The sequence below is a fragment of the Hylobates moloch genome, unplaced genomic scaffold (genome assembly GCF_009828535.3).
Source record: "Hylobates moloch isolate HMO894 unplaced genomic scaffold, HMol_V3 SCAFFOLD_15, whole genome shotgun sequence".
In the NCBI taxonomy this organism is placed as follows: domain Eukaryota; kingdom Metazoa; phylum Chordata; class Mammalia; order Primates; family Hylobatidae; genus Hylobates; species Hylobates moloch.
In genome coordinates, this window is record NW_026652290.1 from 60857117 (window position 1) to 60880892 (window position 23776).

At 37.2% G+C, this 23776-nt stretch overlaps 2 protein-coding genes across 8 annotated transcripts in view; one reads left to right on the forward strand and one right to left on the reverse strand.

Annotated features, from left to right (window-relative positions):
- Positions 1–8250, forward strand: part of VPS54 (VPS54 subunit of GARP complex) — a 137748-nt gene extending 129498 nt beyond the window's left edge. For all 6 annotated transcript variants that reach the window (XM_032178180.2, XM_032178181.2, XM_058429105.1 and 3 more), the window contains 3 exons: positions 754–861; positions 2799–2893; positions 6380–8250. In XM_032178180.2, the coding sequence (XP_032034071.1) occupies positions 754–861; positions 2799–2893; positions 6380–6485 (309 nt within the window). In that variant the 3' untranslated portion in view covers positions 6486–8250. The remainder of the gene's footprint in view (positions 1–753; positions 862–2798; positions 2894–6379) is intronic.
- A 91-nt stretch (positions 8251–8341) lies between these two features.
- Positions 8342–23776, reverse strand: part of UGP2 (UDP-glucose pyrophosphorylase 2) — a 52994-nt gene continuing 37559 nt past the window's right edge. For both annotated transcript variants that reach the window (XM_032178186.2, XM_032178184.2), the window contains exons 4-10: positions 16943–17128; positions 15494–15627; positions 13711–14008; positions 13015–13212; positions 11938–12180; positions 9709–9813; positions 8342–8785 (exon numbers count right to left, since the gene is read on the reverse strand). In XM_032178186.2, coding sequence (XP_032034077.1) covers positions 8678–8785; positions 9709–9813; positions 11938–12180; positions 13015–13212; positions 13711–14008; positions 15494–15627; positions 16943–17128 — 1272 coding nt within the window. In that variant the 3' untranslated portion in view covers positions 8342–8677. The remainder of the gene's footprint in view (positions 8786–9708; positions 9814–11937; positions 12181–13014; positions 13213–13710; positions 14009–15493; positions 15628–16942; positions 17129–23776) is intronic.

Consider the following 23776-nt stretch of genomic DNA (forward strand, 5'->3'; position numbering starts at 1 on the left):
TAAAATATTACTATATTGACCCACCTACAAAATAAAAAACATATCAATTCTGCCAGATTTTTCTGTTGATTTCAGATATGATCATATTGACACATTCTTTTTTTTTTTTTTTTTGAGACAGAATTTCACTCTTGTCGCCCAGGCTGGAGTGCAGTGGTGCAATCTCGGCTCACTGCAACCTCCACCTCCCAGGTCCAAGCAATTCTTCTGCCTCAGCCTCCTGAGTAGCTGGGATTGCAGGTGCCTGCCACCATGCCCCAGCTAATTTTTAAATTGTTTCAAACGTAATCTGTTTATTTGGAGTGGCTATGTTGTATATTGAGCCAGATTAGTAGCTAACATTTTTTTGAGTACTTACTTTGTATCAAGCACTGTTTTGCGTTCTTATGAGTCCTCTTTTTTAATCCTCACAGCAGCCCTTTGAGATAGATAAATTAAGTAACTTGCCCAACATCACCTAGCTTGGAATGGGAGGAGCTGGGATCTGAGCCCAGCAGTCTGTTCTAAGATTGGAAGCAGCCTTTGTTCTTAGTCACTGAGCTATTTTAGCTCCTTCAAAGTGGATTAAGATATTGAATGAAAGGTTCTCCAGATTTGTATGAGTAGTGCAGATCACAGTTGAAAAGTGTAAGCTTGAGTACTATGCCAGAATTGGATATGTGGAGGGACAGTAAATATATGTCTCAGGGAATGGTGGAGATATTATGCAATTCAGAGGACATGAACATAATTCTCATTATTTTTTCCTACCAGTATGAGGTGAAGGCTCCCGTTCCTTCTGCCTGTTTCAGGAATATTTGTAAGCAAATGACAAAAATGCACGAAGCTATATTTGATCTCCTTCCAGAAGAACAAACACAGGTTAGTAAGTAATTCCTAAAACTATTCATGTATATATAACATACAATATCTGTGCAGAATTGGGGTGTTTTTACATGCTTTTGGCACAGTTAAGCTGTTCATGTTCCAATCTGATTATCACTTTTTTACATTGTTGTATTGACTGGTAGAACATGGATAAAAATTTCTAATTTCTAAGTGCTCCTTGCAGTGACAGACCAGAGCTATAGCTTTACTACATTATAAACAATTCTAAAAAGTAGGTTTTCTATTTGTCCATGATCAGTAGTCCCAGATAAATACTTACATCATTTATTACGCTGTTCCTTGGAAAATTAGATAAATACTTACATCATTTATTACGCTGTTCCTTGGAAAATTAGAGTTGGCCTTTATCAATGAGTAGCAAAATATGGTGATTGTAATTCAAATTGGATATGGAAAGAATTAGTGATAGAGTTAATAAGATTAACACATATCATTAACTCAATCTGCCTTATAGTTATGTCCAAGTAAGTGATCTGTAGTGAAGACAAACTAGGAAAAAGAGCAAAATGCAGGGTGGGGGAATCTTTGGCACCTCTCAGCTATGAAGTATCCACCCTTCTATCACTACCGTATTCCCTTACAAAAGTATTATCACAGAGTTCTCTTCACTCTTCAGTAACAACTCTACCCTCTACATCCCTGTTGCCCTCTCCTGAAACTTTGAAGTTTTCAGTATTCCCTTTTTTACCAGTTTTTTTTTTTTTTTTTAAATCTCAGCTTATTTTCTCTGTACTAAGTATGCCTAGTTTGTAGAATAAAGGGTATAATATCAAAGTCTAGTTGCTGTATGACTAATGAATTTAACTTTCACTGAGATTTTTGCTATTCAGACAAGTTTGTTTATTTCAGTTTGTCTCTCTTACTTGGTTGAGTGGGTGGAAATGGTATTTGGGAGCAGAGGGTGGCTTTCTTAGTGTCTCTTGCCTACTGTTGCTCCTGCTGGTCTCCTTTCCTATGCCACCTCAAACTTCCATCCTATACTAGCTATTAACATTTTCTTCATACTTCCCTAGGTTTTCATAAATCATACCAAACTCATGAATAAATATCATGTAACTCGTTTGGGACTTACTGAGGACTGAAGGGGAGCCATAAAATATGACGTACCCACTAGGGTCGTCTCCTTTTTCCTTCTAATTTCTTCTTAGACAAGCCATCCTTTCCATTCCACATGTAAGATCCTCCACCTCTGACATTCTGACCTTCTGGATTTGCCATCTGAGTTCTAATTCTAGAGCAGGACTTAGCCAGGTCAGGGAGCTGGGCATACAGGTACTTCATATGTTTTATCTGTGGCGTAATTTAAAGGGTACTCTTGTCAAAGCTGGGCAAATGTTATTTTATGTCACTATTGACACTTGAATACTAGTAATTCCACAGAACTTCCATAGATTATTATATATATTTTTCCCACAGAAAATGTTATTTCACAAAATCATTTCCTAAATTCATTGTATATAATTTTAGGTTAGGTATTTCCCAAAAAAATATTGGGTCATTGCATGCAAGAACAATAAAATACTTTGAAGTGATTTCACTAGATTAGAAGTACGAAGGTATCTTTGCCTCTATCATTATGACATTTTTTCCCCTATCAACTTCCTACTTAATATGTTACAAAATTCCCCACTACTTTTTATTATTTTTACCTGTCACAGTTGATCCCACTTACGGGAATTTTTCCAAAAAGGAGTACTGCTAAGGAGAGTAAAAAGGTTTTGTCCAACTAAGGAGAAAAGATGTAGTGAAATGGCAATAGAATATTTTCAGAGGAGGATTTTAAAAGTATATGTCAAAGCAAAGGTTTTGGTTTTTAAAAATACTTTCTCTAAATAATATTGATAACTCAAGATATTTACATCTTCTATTTCGGTAGAACTTTAAGAAACTTAGTTTTATTTCTTTTTCAGATGTTATTTTTAAGAATTAATGCAAGTTATAAACTCCACTTGAAAAAGCAGTTATCTCACTTAAATGTGATAAATGATGGAGGACCTCAAAATGGGTATGTTTTTTAACATTTTCACCATATACTCCCATATCGAATTTTTTTAATGATCAGTTTTATTTGTGCCATCCTTTTCTGCTGTAGTCACACTGAAGACCAACGTTGTAAAATCAGCAAGCTTTTTTTTTTTTTCCCCCTGTGGAAATATCTATCTATCTAAAAGAGGTTTATACATGGACAATTACTTACCTGACCTTATGTATCTGTTTTGAGGCAGTGTGAGTTAGTAGCACTTCCTTTGATACCCAATAGCTTTCCCCATTCCAAACAGGATTCAGAAGTTCTACTGTGTGACCATGTGAGTGTCACTTAACCTCTATGCCACATTTATAAAATAACAAGGATGAAATCTGTCTTAATTCCTTCACAGGGTTATGAAAAATAATATATGTGTGTATGTGTATATATTTTATTGTAAGGTATTGAAAAAATTGTATATATTACTGTTAAAATAGCATAGTACATAGAAAGCATAGGGTAGGATTTAGAATCTGAAAACTTGGGTTAAGTTCTAGTTCTGTCACTTACTAGCTGTTGTAACTTTGGGCAAATCACTTACTCCCCCTCAGCTTAGGTTTTTTTAGATTTGAAAATAGGGATGATGATAAAAGTTTCCTTAACAGGCCGGGCGCGGTGGCTCACGCTTGTAATCCCAGCACTTTGGGAGGCCGAGGCGGGCGGATCACGAGGTCAGGAGATCGAGACCACGGTGAAACCCCGTCTCTACTAAAAATACAAAAAATTAGCCGGGCGTGGTGGCAGGTGCCTGTAGTCGCAGCTACTCGGAGAGGCTGAGGCAGGAGAATGGCGTGAACCCGGGAGGCAGAGCTTGCAGTGAGCCGAGATAGCACCACTGCACTCCAGCCTGGGTGACAGAGCGAGACTCCGTCTCAAAAAAAAAAAAAGTTTCCTTAACAGAATTTTTGTGAAGAGTTATGTAGATAAAGATATGGGGAAGAGATTTTATAAAATTTAAAGCACTGATCATTTAGTTACATCTTAATATCAATTATTTAGTGTGCTAGGGTTTTTAGGAATAAAATTTTATTTCCTGTTAAAGGAATTTCAGGCTCAAATTTCAAACTTATAAGAACAAATGGAAAATGAAAAATGTATGTTGGGGTCAGAAGTTGGCCCTGCCATTTAAAAAGAAGTACAGTGAATCAATTTTGCAAAGAGCTATGTGAAAGCTTCGTTCTGTTGCATCTGTTAGGCTGAATTTAAGAGTTTTATGCAAGAATGATAGTCTTATTACCTGATTCTTCTTTTTCTTTTTAAAGAATTATTTGTTTTCAAAAATTTCAAAGCCATGGAACACTTAAAGGACAATAATGAACACTGAATACCTTTTACCTAGATTTATCAACTGTTAAAATTTTGCCACATTCTCCTTGCCACTTTTGCTCCTTCTCCCTCCCAACCCCATACCTCCCTTTTGACAAACATCCAAAAAAGTAGGCTGCAGTCATAAAATTTAACCCTTAAATACTTTGGCATGTGTCTCTAAAAACAAGTACATTTTTATACAACCATAATACCTGAACTCCACCTAAGAAAATCAACATTAATTTAATAGCATTATGCCAACATAGAGTCAGATATTTTCAGCAAGAACATCACATGGGGTGACGCTGTGTATCTCTCTCACTTGATGTCAAGTGATACAAGTGGTACATACATAAGACACCTGCTCCTGAAAAGATAATAGCACATTAGAAACTTAGAGACTCTTGGTAGAGATGTATACTGTGTACCCTAAAGAGGCTGTTCAAAAAAAGCTAATAATATTTTTAAGGCCTACCCCGCTCATACCCTTTTGCTTTTATTCCCATAACTAAATGTGGGTTGGTTAGTTGGGTTTTTGCAGACCAGTAGTTCTGAAGCATCCAAGCTAACTCGTTAGCTATTATTTTTCTTTCTTAATATAGCTATTTGGAAGTCAGTCTGACCTTAGAGATCCTCACTGTCACATGCTAACAGAAACTCATTCTTTGTAAGTCAATTCATGTCTTTGAAAGATGCCTGAAGATTAACCTCTACCCTGTAGCCAAGGACATAAACTACCTGCTTAAAAGAAGTTTGTTTCTGAAATTGCTCTAAAAATGTAGCTTTTGACTTTTTTTGAGTTGAAATTCACATAACATAAAATTAACGTTTTAAAGTGAACAATTCAGTGGCATTTAGTGTCTTCACAATGATGCGTAACCACCACCTCTATCTAGTTCCAAACATTTTCACTACTCCAAAAGAAAATCCTGTACCCATTAGGCAGCTGCTTCCTATTTCTCCCTCTCCCCAGCCCTGTACTTTCATTTTTTTTTTTTTGAGATGGAGTATCACTCTGTCACACAGGCTGGAGCGCAGTGGCGTGATCTCAGCTCACTGCAACCTCCACCTCCCAGGTTCAAGCAGTTCTCCTGCCTCAGCCTCCCGAGTAGCTGGGATTACAGGCACGTGCCACCACACCTGGCTAATTTTTGTATTTTTAGTAGAGACAGGGTTTTACCATGTTGGCCAGGCTGGTCTTAAACTCCTGAGCTCAGGTGATCCTCCTGCCTCAGCATCCCCAAGTGCTGGGATTACAGGTGTGAGCCACCACTCCTGGCCATGAATCAGCCATAGGTAAATTAGACATTTCCCCTGGTGATAAATTGCTAAGTCATTGCTTTCTTCCATTATAATCATGCCACACTGAAGTTCTTTATACATGTCAAACGGTGTGACCATTTCTTCAGGGCATATAAGTGAATTGGAGCTAATACACATTTTCATAGTTAGGTATTGACAGTGGCTGTACCAAGTTAATACTCCCACATTAGTGGAGTAGTTTGTGAGAATTTGTTTCCCACATCTTGTCAACATTTGCTGTTAGATTTCTTAATTGTTGCCAGTCTGATGGGGGATAATAGTACCTTGTTTTGATTTGCATTTTCCTGAAGTTTACCATTTTTTCAGTTTATTGGTTATTCAGGTGTTTTCATCTGTGACTTCTTGTTCATGTTCTTATTTTTCTCTTGGGTTTTTAAAGAAATATCTAGTAGCACTTATATACTAGTCTGTATTTAACGCCGTAGATGACACTTAGGAAACCTGGCCTGCTTTTCCCTAGAGTTTACTATTTTAGTCAACACTCCTATACTCTAGTGCTAACCAATCAAAAACATTTTAGTTTAACCTGTTATTTTCTCTGTGTATTAATTCATGCTGTTTCAAGATAAATCTGATTTTCTTGGGCTGAATTTATCATGAAACTGACTCTAACATGCATTGGTTTACTCATTTTCCAAATATTTATTATGGAAATACAGCATTAAATGGCCTACTTATTGATAGCAGGAATCCTGCTAAGTAAAGTATGTGGACACTTGGGTACTAAGAAATCTGAATTTTAGATAATAGGACTCTGACTCGGTGAGCACTGTTACTTTTATTATCTGAATAGAAAGTTTGAGATTTAAAAATAATTTTCTCTCCATTATTTAGGTTGGTCACAGCAGATGTAGCTTTTTACACTGGAAATCTTCAAGCCTTAAAAGGCCTTAAAGATTTGGACCTAAATATGGCTGAAATTTGGGAGCAGAAGAGGTGATGTCATACTGGAAAACTGGGTAGTTCATCTGACCATGGGATGCATTTGTTATGAAGAAAATCTGGATGCCTGTGATTCGAGAATTGAACCTGAAACCCAAAGTGAACTGGGGTGGGGGAAAGGGAAAAAGGAAAGTATCAGTGTTGGGAAACTGGATTCAGTGGGATCTACAAGGAATGTCATTTTTGTGCATCCTACAGCAAGGAGTAACTAGGTGTCTATAACATTTTTCATTCTCTCTGGAAACAGACTCAGGTTTCTTTGGACCAAATCCAAAAGAACACATAGCTGTAACACAGCTGTAGTTGACTAGAATGCTCTGTATACTTTATATTAAAAAATGCTTTGCATTTCTTCCAGTGCAATGAAATTCATATGGTGTCCCACCTTATTTAATGATGGTACAATTTAAAATCTTAAAATCTTAGTCAACTTCTGTAGAAAGTTGTCTCTATGAAAGTAAAGCTGTTTGAAAAATTATTTTTTTACAGATCTTTCTATAAAAAATAAACATCTTTTGATTGCTTGGATTTAGGAATTCAATTTTTGTTTCAGTGACCAATGTCAAGTTGCAGGCTTTGTGTGTTGCATATTTAATATTTCTACTACCACCGTATGTCAACTGGGTAAAGCCTTCCAGAGCTGTCTAAATACCTGAAAGACTTTTTTTAAGTAATACTTAAAAAAAAAAAGATACTGGCATCTATTTATGCAACTAAATACTTTTCAGAAATGGTATATAAAAGGCTACAGTTTAATATCTGTATTTTTATAAAAGTATGAAGGGTTTGGGGTGTTTTTATTTGTATCAGAAGTAAGAATATGTATTCATATAATCTGCCTACTTTTGAGTTCTCATATTAACATTTAGATAACATATGAAGTATGGCCCCCTCGTATCCTTGTTTTTAAGTTACTTTCGATGTGTATATGAACAAAGACCAGGGAGAAACAGAACTTTTAAAACCATAGGCTGCTGTGTTGGGGCCAGAAATAAGGTGACAAGTAAAGACTTTTATAATACCTACCTTCAAAATTAGAATCAGCAGCACTCTACAAATAAAGTGCCTGTGCTTCACCTCACACCAAGAATCTTGCCTAACCCTGTCAGAGTGCCTAATATCCTGTGGTGATGATGTATAATGAAACAGTCTTATTTTGTGCTCTTTGGTTTCTTAAAAGGAAAGCTTGTTTTCTTTCCTTTATCATTACAGAGGTATGTCTTTGGTTCTTAAACTGTCTAAAATAAAGCTGTAAAAAATTAACAGACTTTAAAAGGCAACTTTTTAAAAATGGTATATAGTGAACTTTAAGTTAAACAAGCAGCCTACTCAAAACAAGTATGGATGAATTTAAAGAAAAGGCATAAATTGAACTACCAGCAGACCTGATTGGAAAGATTATTAGTGATCATTTTGCAGTGATAATAAACAAGCTTCAGGAAATGAAGCTTTAGGGAAAGGGAACTTTTTATGAAGCTATACCCCCTACCTCACTATAGAAGAGTACAAGTATGTAAAAGAAATGCCTTCCCTTTGCCCACCCCCATCAGCTGGGAAAATAAATGCCACTTTGTTTCAATAAATGGAGAGTTTGTGGAAAGCATGGCAGGCATCCCAGTTTTAGAACTAGATGAAAGGTACTAAATACCTTCAGTTTAATTCCTATGGAAATAATGGTATGATTAAGATTCTCAGAAATGCCAAAAACTGGACTCATTAGGTAACTAGCCAGTGTGTACTTAAATATTCCAAGGGCAAATCTTCCAACTAATATAGTAACTAACTGCCTAGCAAGAATAAACCATTTTACCATTTCATAGTTAGTTAGCATTATAAAGTACAAGTGTACACAAGTATTGCTTCACTGCTTTATTTTTGAAATCACAAGCAATTTAAAGTGATCATCATTGAGGCTTCTGTTAAAAGATCTTCCAAAGTTGCCCCAGTTTTAAGATTAAACAATATTGCACTTTAAGATGAACTAACTTTTGGGATCCTCTTCAAAGAAGGAAAGTATTGCTCCATCTGTGCTTTTCTTAGACTAAAAGCATACTGCAGAAAACTCTATTTTAAAAATCAACACTGCAGGGTACAGTAACATAGTAAAGTACCTTCCTATTTTAGAATCCTAGAGAACATTTCATTGTAAGAAACTAGCCCATTATTAAAGTGTCCACAGTATTTTTCATTTCAGTGGTCCAAGATGCGAAGGTTTCCAGATACAATCTTGTTCTCTAATACTGCTCCAGGTGGGATATCAATTCTGTCACCATGATTTGCAATGATGATAACCGTTCCCTAAGTGACAGGGAAAACAAAAGAGCGTACTTGCAACTGAAATGCAATTTGATTATCTTACAGTGATCAAGTTTATGTACAACTTTTTTTACAGTGAAGTAACTGTATAAACAATATTAACATGAAAAACAAATAACAGTTAAGGAAAATTATAATGTGTCCTTCTCTAACAATCCTGGCAGTAGTTCTAGATTCTCTGTCTCCTTGTTAGAGGTAGAACTAAGAGTGGGAAGGGGACCCGGTACCACAGCATGGCCAGCCCCCTTTTGAAGGCCTACTTGCAAGGCCACCAGCATTATCCAACCTTCATAGAGAAATTAAAAGGTGCTTGGTTTACATTTACATACAGGGCTTTTGTTGTTGTTTTTATAACAGTTTACTGATAAGATTTTTCATGTCTTAAGTCTTTAGGCAGTCTCAGCAATAAAATTCAATATATGTATTTGTTTTTTCAAGATCTTCATTTAAGTAAGTAGCTTTAATGGGAGGAGTACATGAAACCTAGTTAGGAGATTTTTTAAAAAATTACATGATTTGGAAAAAGCTATTGTATCTTTGGTGAGCTTTAATACTTTTATACCCCCATTTCCCTCCTATTTCTTACGTGAAGCTGGAATGACACTCAGAGTACCTGAGTACTACAATAATGTAAATGAATATTCTTACAGTGATAACATTCCTTTAATAGAGTATATTCAGTACAAATTGTCATTTTTTTCTACTTTTACTCAAATAATCATCTTTAGTAAGCTAACGCTAATAGTGATCCTATTTTAAAGATTCTCATTTCAGTAAAATAGTACCAACTTAATTACTAGTATAATTAAGACTAACAAGTATTCCTTAAATGTAAATTTATGACTAGAAAATGAGACCTATATTACAAAGCTGTAAGAAATATAATTTTCATTGTAACAACATACCTTTAATGAAACATTTTTTCCAAATGTCACATCTCCTGAAACTGTGAGGTGATCCAATTCAAGCATATCTGGTATACTTTCAAATCTTCTTAGATAATCTTGAACCTTACAGAAAAGTAGAAACATAAAAATTTGTCTCAAATGGGTTCAAAGAAAGACAGGAGAAATATTAACAAGAAAGTTTAACTGAACTGTAAAAACCTTTTTTGGCAAAGCTCAGGTCCTCTGTGGGAAGCACCTATTTATTAAGCACTCATTATATGCTAAATGCTGTGCAGGAAAGACCAGGAGCTACAAACATTGTTTCTAGCAATTTACAAGATAGTTGAGCAGATCTAAGTTTGTTTTTTTTTTTTTTTTTTTTTAAAGATAATCAACATTCCAGAGCCAGATGAGTAGTTCACACAATCTGAATTTAACTGAAAAAAAGAGATCATGCTTTGAAGCAGGCTAGACTGGAGCTGGACTTTAGTGGATTGTTGTTTCAGCAATTCTCCCTCTTCAGTCTTTTTTCCCTCCTGACTGCATTAATTCTCATTAATGTATAAACATCCTCCCATTAAAAAACAAAACTCAAATCCTATATTCCTTTCTACCTATAGCCCCATTTCTGTTTCTCTTTAAGGCAAAACTCTTGAGTTTTCTATATTCATATCTCCAATTCCTCCTTTTTCATTGTCTTTTAAATCCATGCCTGTGAGGCTCCCAAACCTCCATACTGATAAATCTAACGCCCATCTTACTTGAATCAGCAGCAGCATTTGACACATGATCATTCCCACTTTCTTGAAATATTTTCTTCATTTGACTCTGAGGACACATGCATTAATAGTTTTCTAATTCCCCATCTGCATTCTACACATCCACAGCAGGTGGCACCAAACCACACCTGCTGTGGACTAAAATAGACTTAGATGGCAAAGCAGGACCCCATAGACCAACCACAAAGGCTCACAGTGTCACATTTCATTGATTAAATTTTTTGGATTTCACTTATCAGGCTAGGGTGGAGTTTCACAGCACATCCACAGATAGTGCTGTTTTGTTCAATGTTATTTTGTTATAACGTTGATGAGGAAAAAGATTGCCAGCCAGGGCTACTGTCTGTGTGGAGTTTGCACGTTCTCCCCACATCAGTGTGGGTATTCTCCAACTATTCTGGTTTCTTCCCACATCCCAAAGATGTGCATGTTAGGTGAACTGGTGTATCTACATGGTCCCAGTATGAGTGTGGGTATGTGTGAGTGTGCCCTGAGATGGGATGGTGGCCTGCCCAGGGTTGGCTCCTGCCTTGTGCCCTGAGCTGCCGGGATAAGCTCTGGTCACCCATGGACCTGAACCAGAATAGGTGAGTCAAGAATTATCTTGTTTTTATTAATGTATGTACAGCTCACATTTATTTCAGGGTTTAATATTAGAAGTGTTTTGTTTTTAAAATTTGGTGATATTTTTGTGACCAGAAATAAACTGTAGGAACTGAACTCTTGTTTCTATCAATTAGCCTGTGGTAAAATGTGTTATACATTGTTTTGCTTACTGTGGCAGTTTCCAAGAACATACTGATGACACTGAGGACTTACTGTACTTGCTATTCCACCTGTCTACAACACTTTTTGCACTAGATACCCATTTGTCAGAACCAATCAACTCAATGAGGCTGCCTGTGGCCACTCAATGTAAAATTATACCATCACCACCGCCCCCAACCCCCGCCCCCCCCCCTCCCCAGGCATTCCCTATTCTCCATCCTTGCTTTGTTTCTCCATAGCATTTTCCACCACTTGGCATATCATACATTTACTTACTTATCATCCTTTCTCCACTAGAATGTCAATTCTGTGAAGACAAAGATTTAGTCTGTTTTGTTTACTGCTAAATCCCTAGAACCTAGAACACTGCCCAGTACATGATAGGGGCTCAATAAGTATTTGTTAAGCCAGAATTAACCTTTTCCCACTGATGAAAGCAGTACTGGTCTTGGAAGAGACAGAAGATAAAATGCCCCAAAATTTAAAGATTATTTTCTACTCCCCATATGGCAATCATGTTTCAAATGTGAAGTAAAATCTTTATCTTCTGTGGTCAATTCCCTTTAAAAGACATCAAAGACAGAGGAATACAACAGGTCAGTGGTAGAGACTGTAATTAGTCTCCAATTCACATGTATATCGTATCTTTATAATTACACATTTAAGAAATATGAACTCACATATCTTTATAGTTACGTACCTTTGTAAAAGAACTGCCTAATTTAACCAAGGGCACTGTAGGAAATTCCCGCTTTTCACTCATTGTCAGAGATCCTGCATTAAGACTATAGAGGTTTGACATCACCAGCAAGAGATCTGATGTGGTTTTGACAGGCAGAAAACGGCTCCTTGGCACATTAATACCTAGAGAATTCTCAAAACTTTTGATGGCAGCCCCTACTGCAGTTTCTAATTGAATGACATTCAAGCCTCCATCCAAAGTCTGTAAGAAATTAGGGGTGGGGAATAGAGAACAGAGGTTTTAAGCACCTACAACTTAGTTCCATGTAGGTTAGTTATTATTTGGGAAGTGATTTCAGAGATCCATTGATGGAAAAAGAAAATTTTTTTTTTGAGACGGAGTCTTGATCTGTCACCCAGGCTGGAGTGCAGTGGCGCAATCTCGGCTCACTGCAGCCTCTGCCCTTCTGGGTTCAAGCAATTCTTATGCCTCAGCTTCCCAAGTAGCTGGAATTATAGGGATGTGCCACCATGCCCAGCTAATTTTTTGTATTTTTAGTAGAGATGGGGTTTCACTATGTTGGCCAGGTTGGTCCTGGCCTCCCAAAGTGTTGGGATTACAGGTATGAGCCACTGAGCCTGGCCAGAAAAATAATTTTGAGAACTGACATTTATCAAGCACCTATCATATGCCAAATTCTTATACATGTGATCTTTTTTCAGTCTTAAAACTCTTCTGTTCAGTAATATCATTTCCATTTTATGATAAACCATAGGTTCAGAAAACTCATGCAAAGTACCGATGGCCAAACGACCTATGAGTGTGAGAGCAACAACTAAGACTGAAGTAGGTTCTCTACTTTTGAAGCCCAGTGTTTTTGCCACTACTACAACCCAGGGTCAAATATAGGGCACCATAACTTGGCACACTAGAGGGGTGACAGCAGATTCTGGGCTAGGAACTAGAGAGTCTGAAAAGACAAAAGGGAGTGACCAATGGAATAGATGGGGCAGAGGGAGTGGGCGATGGGGCCTGTGTGTAGCCTACTATGACTTTAGGAACCAGGAAACTCAATGGGCCACAACCTTGGCTTACCTTTGCATTCACAATGATTTCCATGTCAATGGCATTTTGCTCCTGCAATCTTTTAACTGCTGCAAGAGAAATCCATAGGTTGTTTGTATTAAATATTTTGAACTTTGAAACAGACTTGAACTCATCTACATGTGCTTTTGGCACTTGAGCAATTTCCACCAGTCTCAGTTTGCCTTCATATTGAGTGAGTGTCCCGCCCTAGAAAGGCAAAAAACAGTGAGTGCCTCCACATCTGTCCCAAGTGCATTTTTTTGTAAGTACAAAGATAGTGATTATATAAATAATATATAAATACATTATGTAGAAACATAGTAAACTTTCATAAAAGGGACAATGAAATAACATTTAAATGCCAAACTAGAAGAGTATTAAAGGTTTGGACAACTTTACTGAAAGGTTTCACATGTTTCAGATTTTTGCCATAAATATATATGAAACTATTTTAGTTAAAATTACTGATGTAGCTTATCCAAAAAATAGAGATGATTTTGATACTATTTATTATGGATTTATGATACATGCTATTATGTCAAACAGAACTGAAAGTATTCCACGTATCATCTCACCCTTTCTTACGATACCAAGTGGTTAAATGTGTTGTTTAACATAGAAACTTTCAAATAAAAAAGGCTTTAACTTCGTAACTTACGAAATGTGAAAACATGAAGCCCTAAACTGCTTCCTCTCAGTATTTACCTTTACATCTGCACGTGTCTTATTTGTGACTTCCATGACAAATTCACAGCGTTTTCCATTGGGTGGGTTCATTAGATGATTAAGAATATACAGATCCACTGTGGCACCCAGATTATCTATGTTAGACACAAAAATATACTCTTTGCCTTCTCCTATAAAGGTATCAAGCAAACCAGAGTTGTAGAAACTGGCGTAAATATCACCATGACCTGGAGGGTACCAAGCTTCTGTATTTTCCCCTGAGTAAGACACGTCCTTTGCTACAGGAAGTAAAGATTCTTTATTAATCCTCGGGTACCTTTAAAAAAAAAAAAAAGTTCTTTTTCAATATTGACCCTGTAGAGCATTTCAGACCTTTAAATAAAATAATGCATTAAAGTTAAATAAAATTTCACTTCTTTTCAGAGTCTACAATAAGTAATTTAATTATAGGTGAATCCATTTAAGAAAATCTCTCAGTATCTGTGTTGTCCAAAATCTGTTCTCTAGATGGTGATAGCTGCTGCAAAAACATGTCTCTATGGTCATACAGATGGGAAGACCCATCATATTTTTAAGATATTAATGTTTTATGACTCTCCAAGAGGAGGGATATATCAAGTAAATTTTCTCAAACTTATGTAGTTGTGGGATTGTTCTTTTCCCTGAAAACCTATCTGGGAAATACTGCCCATTCTTACAAATGGATATATTCAGGGGTGGATCTCTTTCTTTCCCAGAAAATAAGCACCAGGTTAGCATTCCAAGATTTCTGCTTCCCACCACTAGTGAGAAAGGTAAAGCTGGTGATGGGGCAAGAGGAAAACAGGAGCTAGCACTGCAACAGACTGAAGACCAGAAAATAAAGGCAAAACATCTGCAAAGTTAAAAAAAAAAAAAAAAAAAAAAAAAGTAACCATGGGAAATAGATCTTAAAAACAACCAAACAAACTAATGGTACAACTTTAGAAATATCCTTTCTTTTTTATTTTTGTTTTATTTTTGAGATAGGGTCTTGCTCTGTTGCCTAGGCTGGAGTACAGTAGCATAAATAGCCTCGACCTCCTGGGCTCAAGTGATACTCCCACCTCAGCCTCCCAAGTAGCTGGGGCTACAAGGGCATACCACCAATGCTAATTTTTAAATTTTTTTTGTAGAGACGAGGTCTCATTATGTTGCCCAGGTTGGTCTCAAACTCCTAGGCTCAAGCAATCCTCCCGCCTTGGCTTTCCAAAGTGTTGGAATTACAGGTATAAGCCACCACACACCCAGCCTCAAAATATCCCTTCTGTACAAGTTCATGTGGACTGACGTCCATCCCTTAAATGGAAATCTTATTTTTCCAGTTTCCTGGCCTTCAGTCACAATTCATCATCTGAATTTACTTTTTACTCACTATTCCCCAAAGACTTCCTCCAGAATTTATTAAATTACCCCAAGCCCATAAAAGATGTTGAAGAAATTCCTTTCCATAGGAAAGGTCATCAATAATGTAGGAATATAAAAAGATTTTCACAGACCCACCTAGAGACCAAATATGCTCTCAGAAAGCAAAGGCTTAAGCTATCCCCAAATATTCTGGACATGGAACGGAGTCTCAAGCAGACTGAATTTTAAGAACTAGAAGTTAGAGAACCACAGTGATTATAACAATCACACATCAAAAAACGCTTAGCTTTTATGGACATCAAACACTTGTGAACATCAATATTTGGTACCTGTACATCTTGAAACTGCTCTGTTATAAACAAGAAGTCCTTTCCCAGGAGTAACATACCCAGAGTTAATTTTTTACTCATTGTACCTGCTTTGATTGAAAGTGTAGATTTTCACACGACAATGATTGTACTTCTGTAGAATTTTTTTGGTATCTTCATCCGTGTTAAAAGAGTTCATTAAAACAAGAGGAACATCTGTATTGTAGGTTTTATTCAAATGCTAGGGAGGAAAATGACAATTAGATTACCCAGACTCACTTTTCTTTTGCTCAAATATGCAAAATTAGTTCTTAATGGTTAAATCACAAAATATCTAAAACATCATCTGTATGTAGCCAAATATACAGATTTGACAAAAAACTGCTCAGCATGAGCCAGACATTTTGCTAAGCAATTCACCATGCACTTGCTCATTAAATCACTATCCTCTGAGATAGAAACTACTGTCTGCATTTTACGGATGTCTAAACTAAGGCCCAGATAGGTGGTGGGTCTGGCAATGGCAGAGACAGGACCCCCACCTCCCCACCCCAGGCAGTTTGAGTCTGGAGCTTGTGTACAGCCACAGTGTTCTGTGGCCTCACTGGGTAGGCAACTGCTGATTAAGCATTTACTCTATGTTAACGTCTCTGTAGGGATGAAAGTACAAATGTGACAAAGACATGGCTCCCTACTCTCAAAATTAATGATAAAAAATTTTGAATCACACCCCGACTGAAATCTTTTCAACCTCAGAAGAGCTAAGAGGCGGCAGAGTGTGAAGAAAACAGGGTCTTAGAAGTCAGACTGCCCTATGTTAAAATTTTAATTCTGCACTTACTAACTAGCTTGGGAACCTTGGGCAAGTAACCAACCTCTTGTGCTTTGGTTTCCTCATTGGTAAAATGGGGATAACAGTACCTACCTCACAGAGTTGTTGAGAGAAACAAATGAGTAAATTCATATAAAGAGCTCAGAATAATACCTGGTGGACAATAAGTGCTGAATACATGTTAGCCACTGCTACAACTTGCATTAGGATTATAGTTGCCAGCACCATACTAGGCAATAGGATAAGGAGATAGAAAAAATAAGGCCACTGCCCCAGAAGAGCTTATGGTATACGATTAATGACTTTGTCGTAAGACAGAAGCCAAGAACAGTTCTTAGCATGCATGGCCTGCAGCCAAATACACAACATCCTCCCCACCCTCCCAAAAGAGGTTAATAAAGCGAGATCATCCCAGCCTTGATGAAGGCTGCCACCAGAAAGAAAGTGGGTAGAGAGAGAGGTGGGAGATCAAAAGAGAATCTCAACAGACCCAGAGATTTCAACAACCACAGGTGCTATTTAAGATCAAAAGCCTTTACATAACCTTAAGGATTTGCCCTTAAGAACACTAAACCTTTTTTCCACCAATAAAGACACTAAAGATAGCAAGCTCTTTGGGTAGCTCAAATTCACATCTGCTACATTTTATAATATAACATTTATGATAACTTAAAAACTAAAAACTATTTTAGTATCTCATGAGAAAGGCTAAATTGTTACTCACTTCAATTTGCTGAACAGTCAGATCCAGAAAGGTATTCTCATTCCTCACACCAATCAGACTTTTAGGGCCTTTGCAGCCCATGCTGGTTCCCAAACCACCATTGAGTTTCACCACCACTAGTTTGTTCAACACAGAAGATATATTATCAGGCAAGCCCCTGGCCTTTATCTTTTCATAGGGTTGAATCTGAAAGAAAAATAACATTATAGGAGTAATTTAAACAGCTTTAAGGGATGTTAAAGCATATCAATCCCAGGGTTATTTCCATGCTTCCATGAAGAGTTTCGATTTCTCTGTGGAAAGTTTTAATCAACTTTTCTTTAATGTCATAGGCCCTTGTGGTTTTCAAAATCAAGTACTTTAACAGGCAACTTCCCTTGCACACAGTAGTTCAGTGGATCATTTACTTTACAATGGAGTACAAGAAGGGGGAAAATGTTGTAGGCCCTATATATTGTCTGGCTGGTTAAGAACATCCAGATCTCTTGGAGTATCTTCAAACACTCAGAATTCCCAATTTGCATCAACATAGCAAATGATCAAGTCATGTATTTAGAATCATCAAGTCTAAATATTTCTGCTGTACTGTGGCTCTACTTCAATTCTGGAGAACTACATATAAAATTACACATTATTCCTTCCTCCACAGGAGGCAAATACCAAAACACACTTGTTCTTTGCCATTCTCCTCTATTCAGTTGTAAGTCTGCCTTTCAGAGGAAGGTAGCATAGACTTTTTGTCAAACTTCTAGGTATGCACAAGGACAGAATTCCCTCCTCAAGAATTTAACTTTCAGGTGTCACCATACAAAAGCCAATACTGGAAAATGAAGTGTTGTCACTGTTCTAAGAAATGCCCTGGAAGGGAGGGAAAGGGCAAGAGGTGGGGCTGAAGAAAATCCCAACTCAATCTCCTCCTAGCATCCTCATCTATTCCTGTGAGCAGAGGGCCTTAATCTATAACTTCTCCCTTATAGGAAAGGAACAGTGACACAACTTACAGCAGAGGCCCAGATTCTTTTCTTCAAAGCAGAGGAACAAGCAAGTCTAAACATCTTACACTAACAAGGAAACCTTTCAGAAAGATCACAGTGTATTTTCTATCCATTTATGTGACATGTTTGCTGTTATTTTGCTTTAATGGAATAGGTCCTCCAATTGACTCTTCAGGACAGCTGAATTGTGTAGGACAGCTAACACATAATGGACTGAAAAAAATAAAACTATCCCATAAGTGCTTTGTGGACATTAGCTGTTACTTGTTCTGCTATTGTAGGAACGTGTGTGTGTGTGTGTGTGTGTGACTGGGAAAGAACTGGACAGGCTCACATTCCAGTGATCTAAGCCTATGGAGGCAAAAATCTCTTTATGCTTGGTCAGATGAACATACATACATATATCATATGTAGCCTCCTGATGACAAAATTCTTGTTTTTAACAGCTTTCCACAAAAAAACTAGTCTGTGGTTCTTATTTCTTCTACCCTGCAATATACTATGTTAACTGCCAAGTGCAGATTAATAATACACTTTCTTGTTTGGTGTAAATACAGAAGAACATGAAGCACTCTTCTCCAAGGCTCTCTACTTGTTATTGCTCCAATCATCACTAATTATCAATTCTTTCCTCGTGGTAGGACTGTCAATCTTCCTGGTAAGTGCTGCTAAGTAGCTTTCTAAAGCCATTCATATTCATGAACCAAAATAAGGGATGGTTACAGAAAAGATAAGAGGAGGGGACAGGCCTGTGGGCACTCCAGGGGGTGCTACATAAATATTGGGATGTGAAATGACAAGGAAGAGGAGACAGGCAGGAAAGAACGCAGACCACACTGATCGCTTCCCCTGCAGCACGTGGTCCAGGTGAGGACAATGCAGGGGTGGGCAATAACAACTTGGCCCCCCAACACACACAAAAAGCAACTTGCAGAGTTGACAATCCTTGAAGGATGTTTTGATTTGACTCTACTGCCATGACCATCATTTGTTCAGCATTTCAAAGAAACTGGTAATATTGCTTAGGAGAGAAAAACTTACAATTTAAGTGCCACACTGCTAGAAAAATAAGAGTAGATGACAGCAGAACCTTTGTCACCCTGATACAACAGGGTAGCTTATAATCTTTTCTAGCCCAGCAACTGAAAGCAACCAGTCATTAAAAGAAACAGGCTGGATGCGGTGGCTCACACCTCTAATCCCAGCAATTTGGGAAGCCAAGGCAGCCTAGGGGTTTGAGACCAGTCTGGGCAACATGGTGAAACCCCATCCCTACAAAAAATACAAAAATTAGCCAGGCATGGTGGTGCATGCCTGTAGTCCCAGCTACCCAGCTACCCAGCTGCAAGGTGAATAACTGTGACCATCCATTTAACAGATGAGACCCAATCAAAAAAAAAGGAGGATAAGGAAGGGAGAGGGGAGGAAGGAAAGAAAGACCACTGTGATCATGGCTGTAAGTAGTCTATTATTAGTTTAGAAGAGTCAGCAAATAGGATCAGGCCAATTATTTCCCAATTATTTTGTAAAAGCCAAGAATTTCCATTTATCAGTTATTTTTCTCTTCCTAGCAAGAACCTAATATTTACAGAGGTCTCACAAGGGTGTGAAAATCACCGAAAACTCCTAGTTCATACATTCATTTTAGGTAAAATTGTTAGTTCAGAGATAGTCTTACCTATTTATGTTTTGACTACACTTTAAAAAAAATAGAGTACATAGAAGCAATTTTCCACATGGTAGGACACGCCTGTCTTCCAATTTTACCTAAAATTTTTAATTGTGGTACATCACATACACAAAAGTTTATAAAATATATATATACAGTTGAAAGAATAACATTTTTAAAAAAGGAACACTGCCATGCATCTGCCCCTAATCACATTCCTCTTCTACTCCTACGGGTAACCATCATCTGGACTTTTATTCTATAGTTTTACCACCTATGTGTGTAACAATATTGTACGCCATTTTGTCTCAAAACTTTTAAATAAATTGAATCATACTATAAAGTATGACCCATCTTGTCATTACAATATCAGGAATTTAAACAAGGCATATCACTGGGTTTGTTGTTATTTGAATATTCTATTTCAAATAGAGGTAAACATTATCTAGATGTAACTTGGAGTGAAAATTTTCATGTAACATCAATATTTTATCAAAGTATAAATGCTTATTATAAAAGTAAAAATGCTACAATAATTCTGAAAGCTATTAATTTTATACATAACAATTAATGTTTTCAAATAATTCAATAAGTTGGAAAACAGAATGACAATAAACATAAAACTCAGTACATTAGATAGGTATCTTTAGGAAAATATTCCCTTTTTGAGGGAATAAATATTTATACAAATTTAAATAATAATGTGAGGCAGAAAACTCTATAGACTACACCTTAATTCTAATCTTTACAGAAATGTTTGGTATACTAACATTCATAGCATTAAACAAAGTGAGCTTTAGGAACCATGTTTAATTTTGAGCTATTTAATTTGATTTAGGACATAAGTCATCAAGAAAAAGTACTAACAGGAATTTTTTTTTTTACCTCCAGTGAAAGTGAATTAAAAACCAAATGTCAACCTTGCTGCCTTAAAATTTCACCAGGAGAAAATAGAACTCCAAAATCATATGTATTCATGCTAAATCAGCTTTGATCCACACACCATAAATAATAGAAAGTTCTGGCTGGATGCAAGAGCTCACATCTGTAACCCCAACACTTTGGGAGTCTGAGGCAGGAGGATCACTTAAGCCCAGGAGTTTGAGAACAGCTTGGGCAATATGGTGAGACCTTGCCTCTACAAAAACTGTTTTTAATTACCTGAGCATGGTGGTGCACACCTATAGTCCCAGGTACTCAGTGGGAGGCTGGAGTGGGAGGATTGCTTGAGCCTGAGAGGCTACACAAATAGACTGCCAAAACAAATATTTGCCCAAGTTCTGAGTCCTAGGTACAAAGTTCCTTGTAGAAACATGTTACTGGAAAGTTTTATTATAAATTTTAGTTAATGAAATTAAATGTGCTGCTTTTTTTTCCCTGTACTTAGTCATGGAGACATAATCAGAGCCTTTTTTAAGTGTGAAAGCAAAATACAATGATCAATTCAACAATGCTAAAAACATATCTGATTGAAGAAATATTAAAGATAAAAGTTATGCAATTACCAGTGACAAATAGGGTGAGAGAATGATTTAGGAATCACCAACATTCAGTGTTTCACTCACACTTTTCACCTGCTGGCTATGAGCTAAGAGATGGTGGGCCACTCTCATTCTGCTTCAAAGACAAGCTAACAGAGAACAATTTGCTTTATATGAGATGTTCACACAAGATGGAACAGCACTTATTACATTTTATATAGGCTGTTTGCACAAAAAAATAGTCCCAAAATTATGCTTTGGAAGTAACAAAACCAACATAGCAGGACTTACTAACAGTTCAATCGCCAGAACCTGCTAAGAAATAACCAACTTATGTGTCCTAAGCATGTAGACTTCTTACAAGATAAGCTGTGAAGATCTTCCACTCATTCTGTTCGACAAAATGTAAAAATTTATGTTTATGCAATGAAAATTGATATTCAGAGACACACTTGTCATGAGAGCCATTACTCCACCACCAAATTTCTAGATCCAAAATCTAAGATGTCAAGTGATTGTGTGAAGGAACAAGTGCATGCTGAAATATTTTTGAAAACGCGCACAAAATAAGGTAATGAGAAAGTATTCAGAAATTATCTGTCAACATGCACAAAACTTCAGTTTGTGAGACAACTTCAAGGAAATGGCATCATTGCCATAAATTAATGAAATTTACAAGCTCAAAATACTGAGAGGACAGAGCTTCACTTCAGTTAGTTACTATTAGAGAGGAAGGAAAACTTGACATCATGGCAGCTACATCATAATCAGCACATTCAATACTAGCAAAAATAGTTGGAAAATATCTTGCTCCTCCAACAACCTCCATTGACCAAAGTAAGTCCATTTACTGTTATAGATGTGCATTATGGTGACTGCAAAAGCAACCTACCAGATAACCATGCTGATGAACTATTGTTCTTGCACTGTAACATCAACATTTTAAAGCTTGGATACTAAATTTCTAAATAGAACTGTAACAACTGCAATTTCTTTGTTATCCCAAAAACTTATTCTATGATGGTGATATAGATCCTCAGCCTCATACTGATTTTTAATACTAGGCCATTTGGCCTTCAGCCAAAAGGTATACTAAATATACTTCTAGTTTTAAGTCGAATATCCCCAAGGTTGGCATCTTAAGAAACTGAGTTTGAATTTAAAATGTAATTCTGAATACTGTTCAAATATTTGGAATAAAATAAAATGAGCTGATCCACGGACAACATTAAGAATTCAAAAACCAAGTCAATAAAGACTTTTGGGAACAGGCCCTGGCAACTCACAATACAGAGACTTATTTACCATTCAAGTAAGTGCCAGATTTCTCTGTGATGTGTTGTATTTATAACCTTGCATGCTAAGTTAAGGGGACAGAAAGCCACCCCACCTCTTAAAATGTCAAGGAACCACGGTTCTTTATGTGATGCTTTCAATAATACCTTCTTGTCTTGCTATATCTAACACTTAAAAGCAGCTAATTAAATGCAGGTCCTGCTGAGGAATTTGTTAACCACAGAAGACTCTCAGAATAACTGTGGAAAGGAAAGAAAGAAGTAACAGGGTATGAAGACGGGAGAAATATTTAAACTGGTCAAGATAACGTCACTGTTGGAAGCCTCCAGGGGAGGTCTTTCATTGATGTTTCCTGACATACCCAGCCCCAACCACCACCACCCCTCAACAGACACAGGGGTGTGCACAAAGGTACTAGTCATTTGATTCCAGGAAGCCAGGACACTTTCTGTCTAAAGCTTATTACACGTTAAATTTGGTGGTAAGTACAGCTTTCCATCACATAAATCACCCTATTATCAGCAGAGGTGCTCTCTCGGTGACACTGTTCACACCCTCTACCAGGCACCTAACCAAGCAGTCCCACAGAGCTTGGTTTAGTTCAACAAGCCAAGGGCATATGTGTTAGAAAATTGCTTAGCAACAGCTAAAGTCACACTGGACACACCTAGTCACAGAGACAAGTTTTAGGCCTGCCTTCCACTTTGTCTACTTAGCTCCCCCAGGAGAATGCACAAAGACATTTACTCAAGCAAAGATGCCTAGTGTTCAGAGACAACACAGGGAACATCACATACTACCAGATACAGCCTCAATGTTACTCTGACTGAATCACTTTAGTCAGTCACCAGTGCGATCTTTGTGCTTTCAATTCTAATCACCCTGTTTCTCTCTTTCCCAAAACATGAATAAAACTCAGTGTTCTAAGACCTCTACTGCAACTAAACAGACAGGAGGGAAAACTTCACAGGTGAGATGGGGTAAACCGCATGAGGCTCCTGGCAAAAAGTCCAGAGGAAGCCAGGCCACTCATGTTCTCTTCTCACTGGTGGAAAAGAATTGGCCAAATAGCTAACATCCTCTGGGGAATAAGTGAAAGAAAGTAATTGGCAATCTACTAAAGAACATGCGCTAAACAACATTCAGCCCTCTAGGATGTCAATCTAGTTTTTCTGCAGAAAGTGGAATGAGATTTTTAAAAAGATCTTTTTAAAACTATCTACCATGATCTGTACCTTGCCAAGTTTGTTCACAACTTAGTTTCCAGTTAGAAGAAAAGCCAAATTCATCACACAGTCATAGACACACTGTTCCCATTAGTAATAGGATAACCCAGTTCTTGGTAGCATATTTGTGCTATTCCTGGAGACACTGCCAAACACCCAAAGCAAGC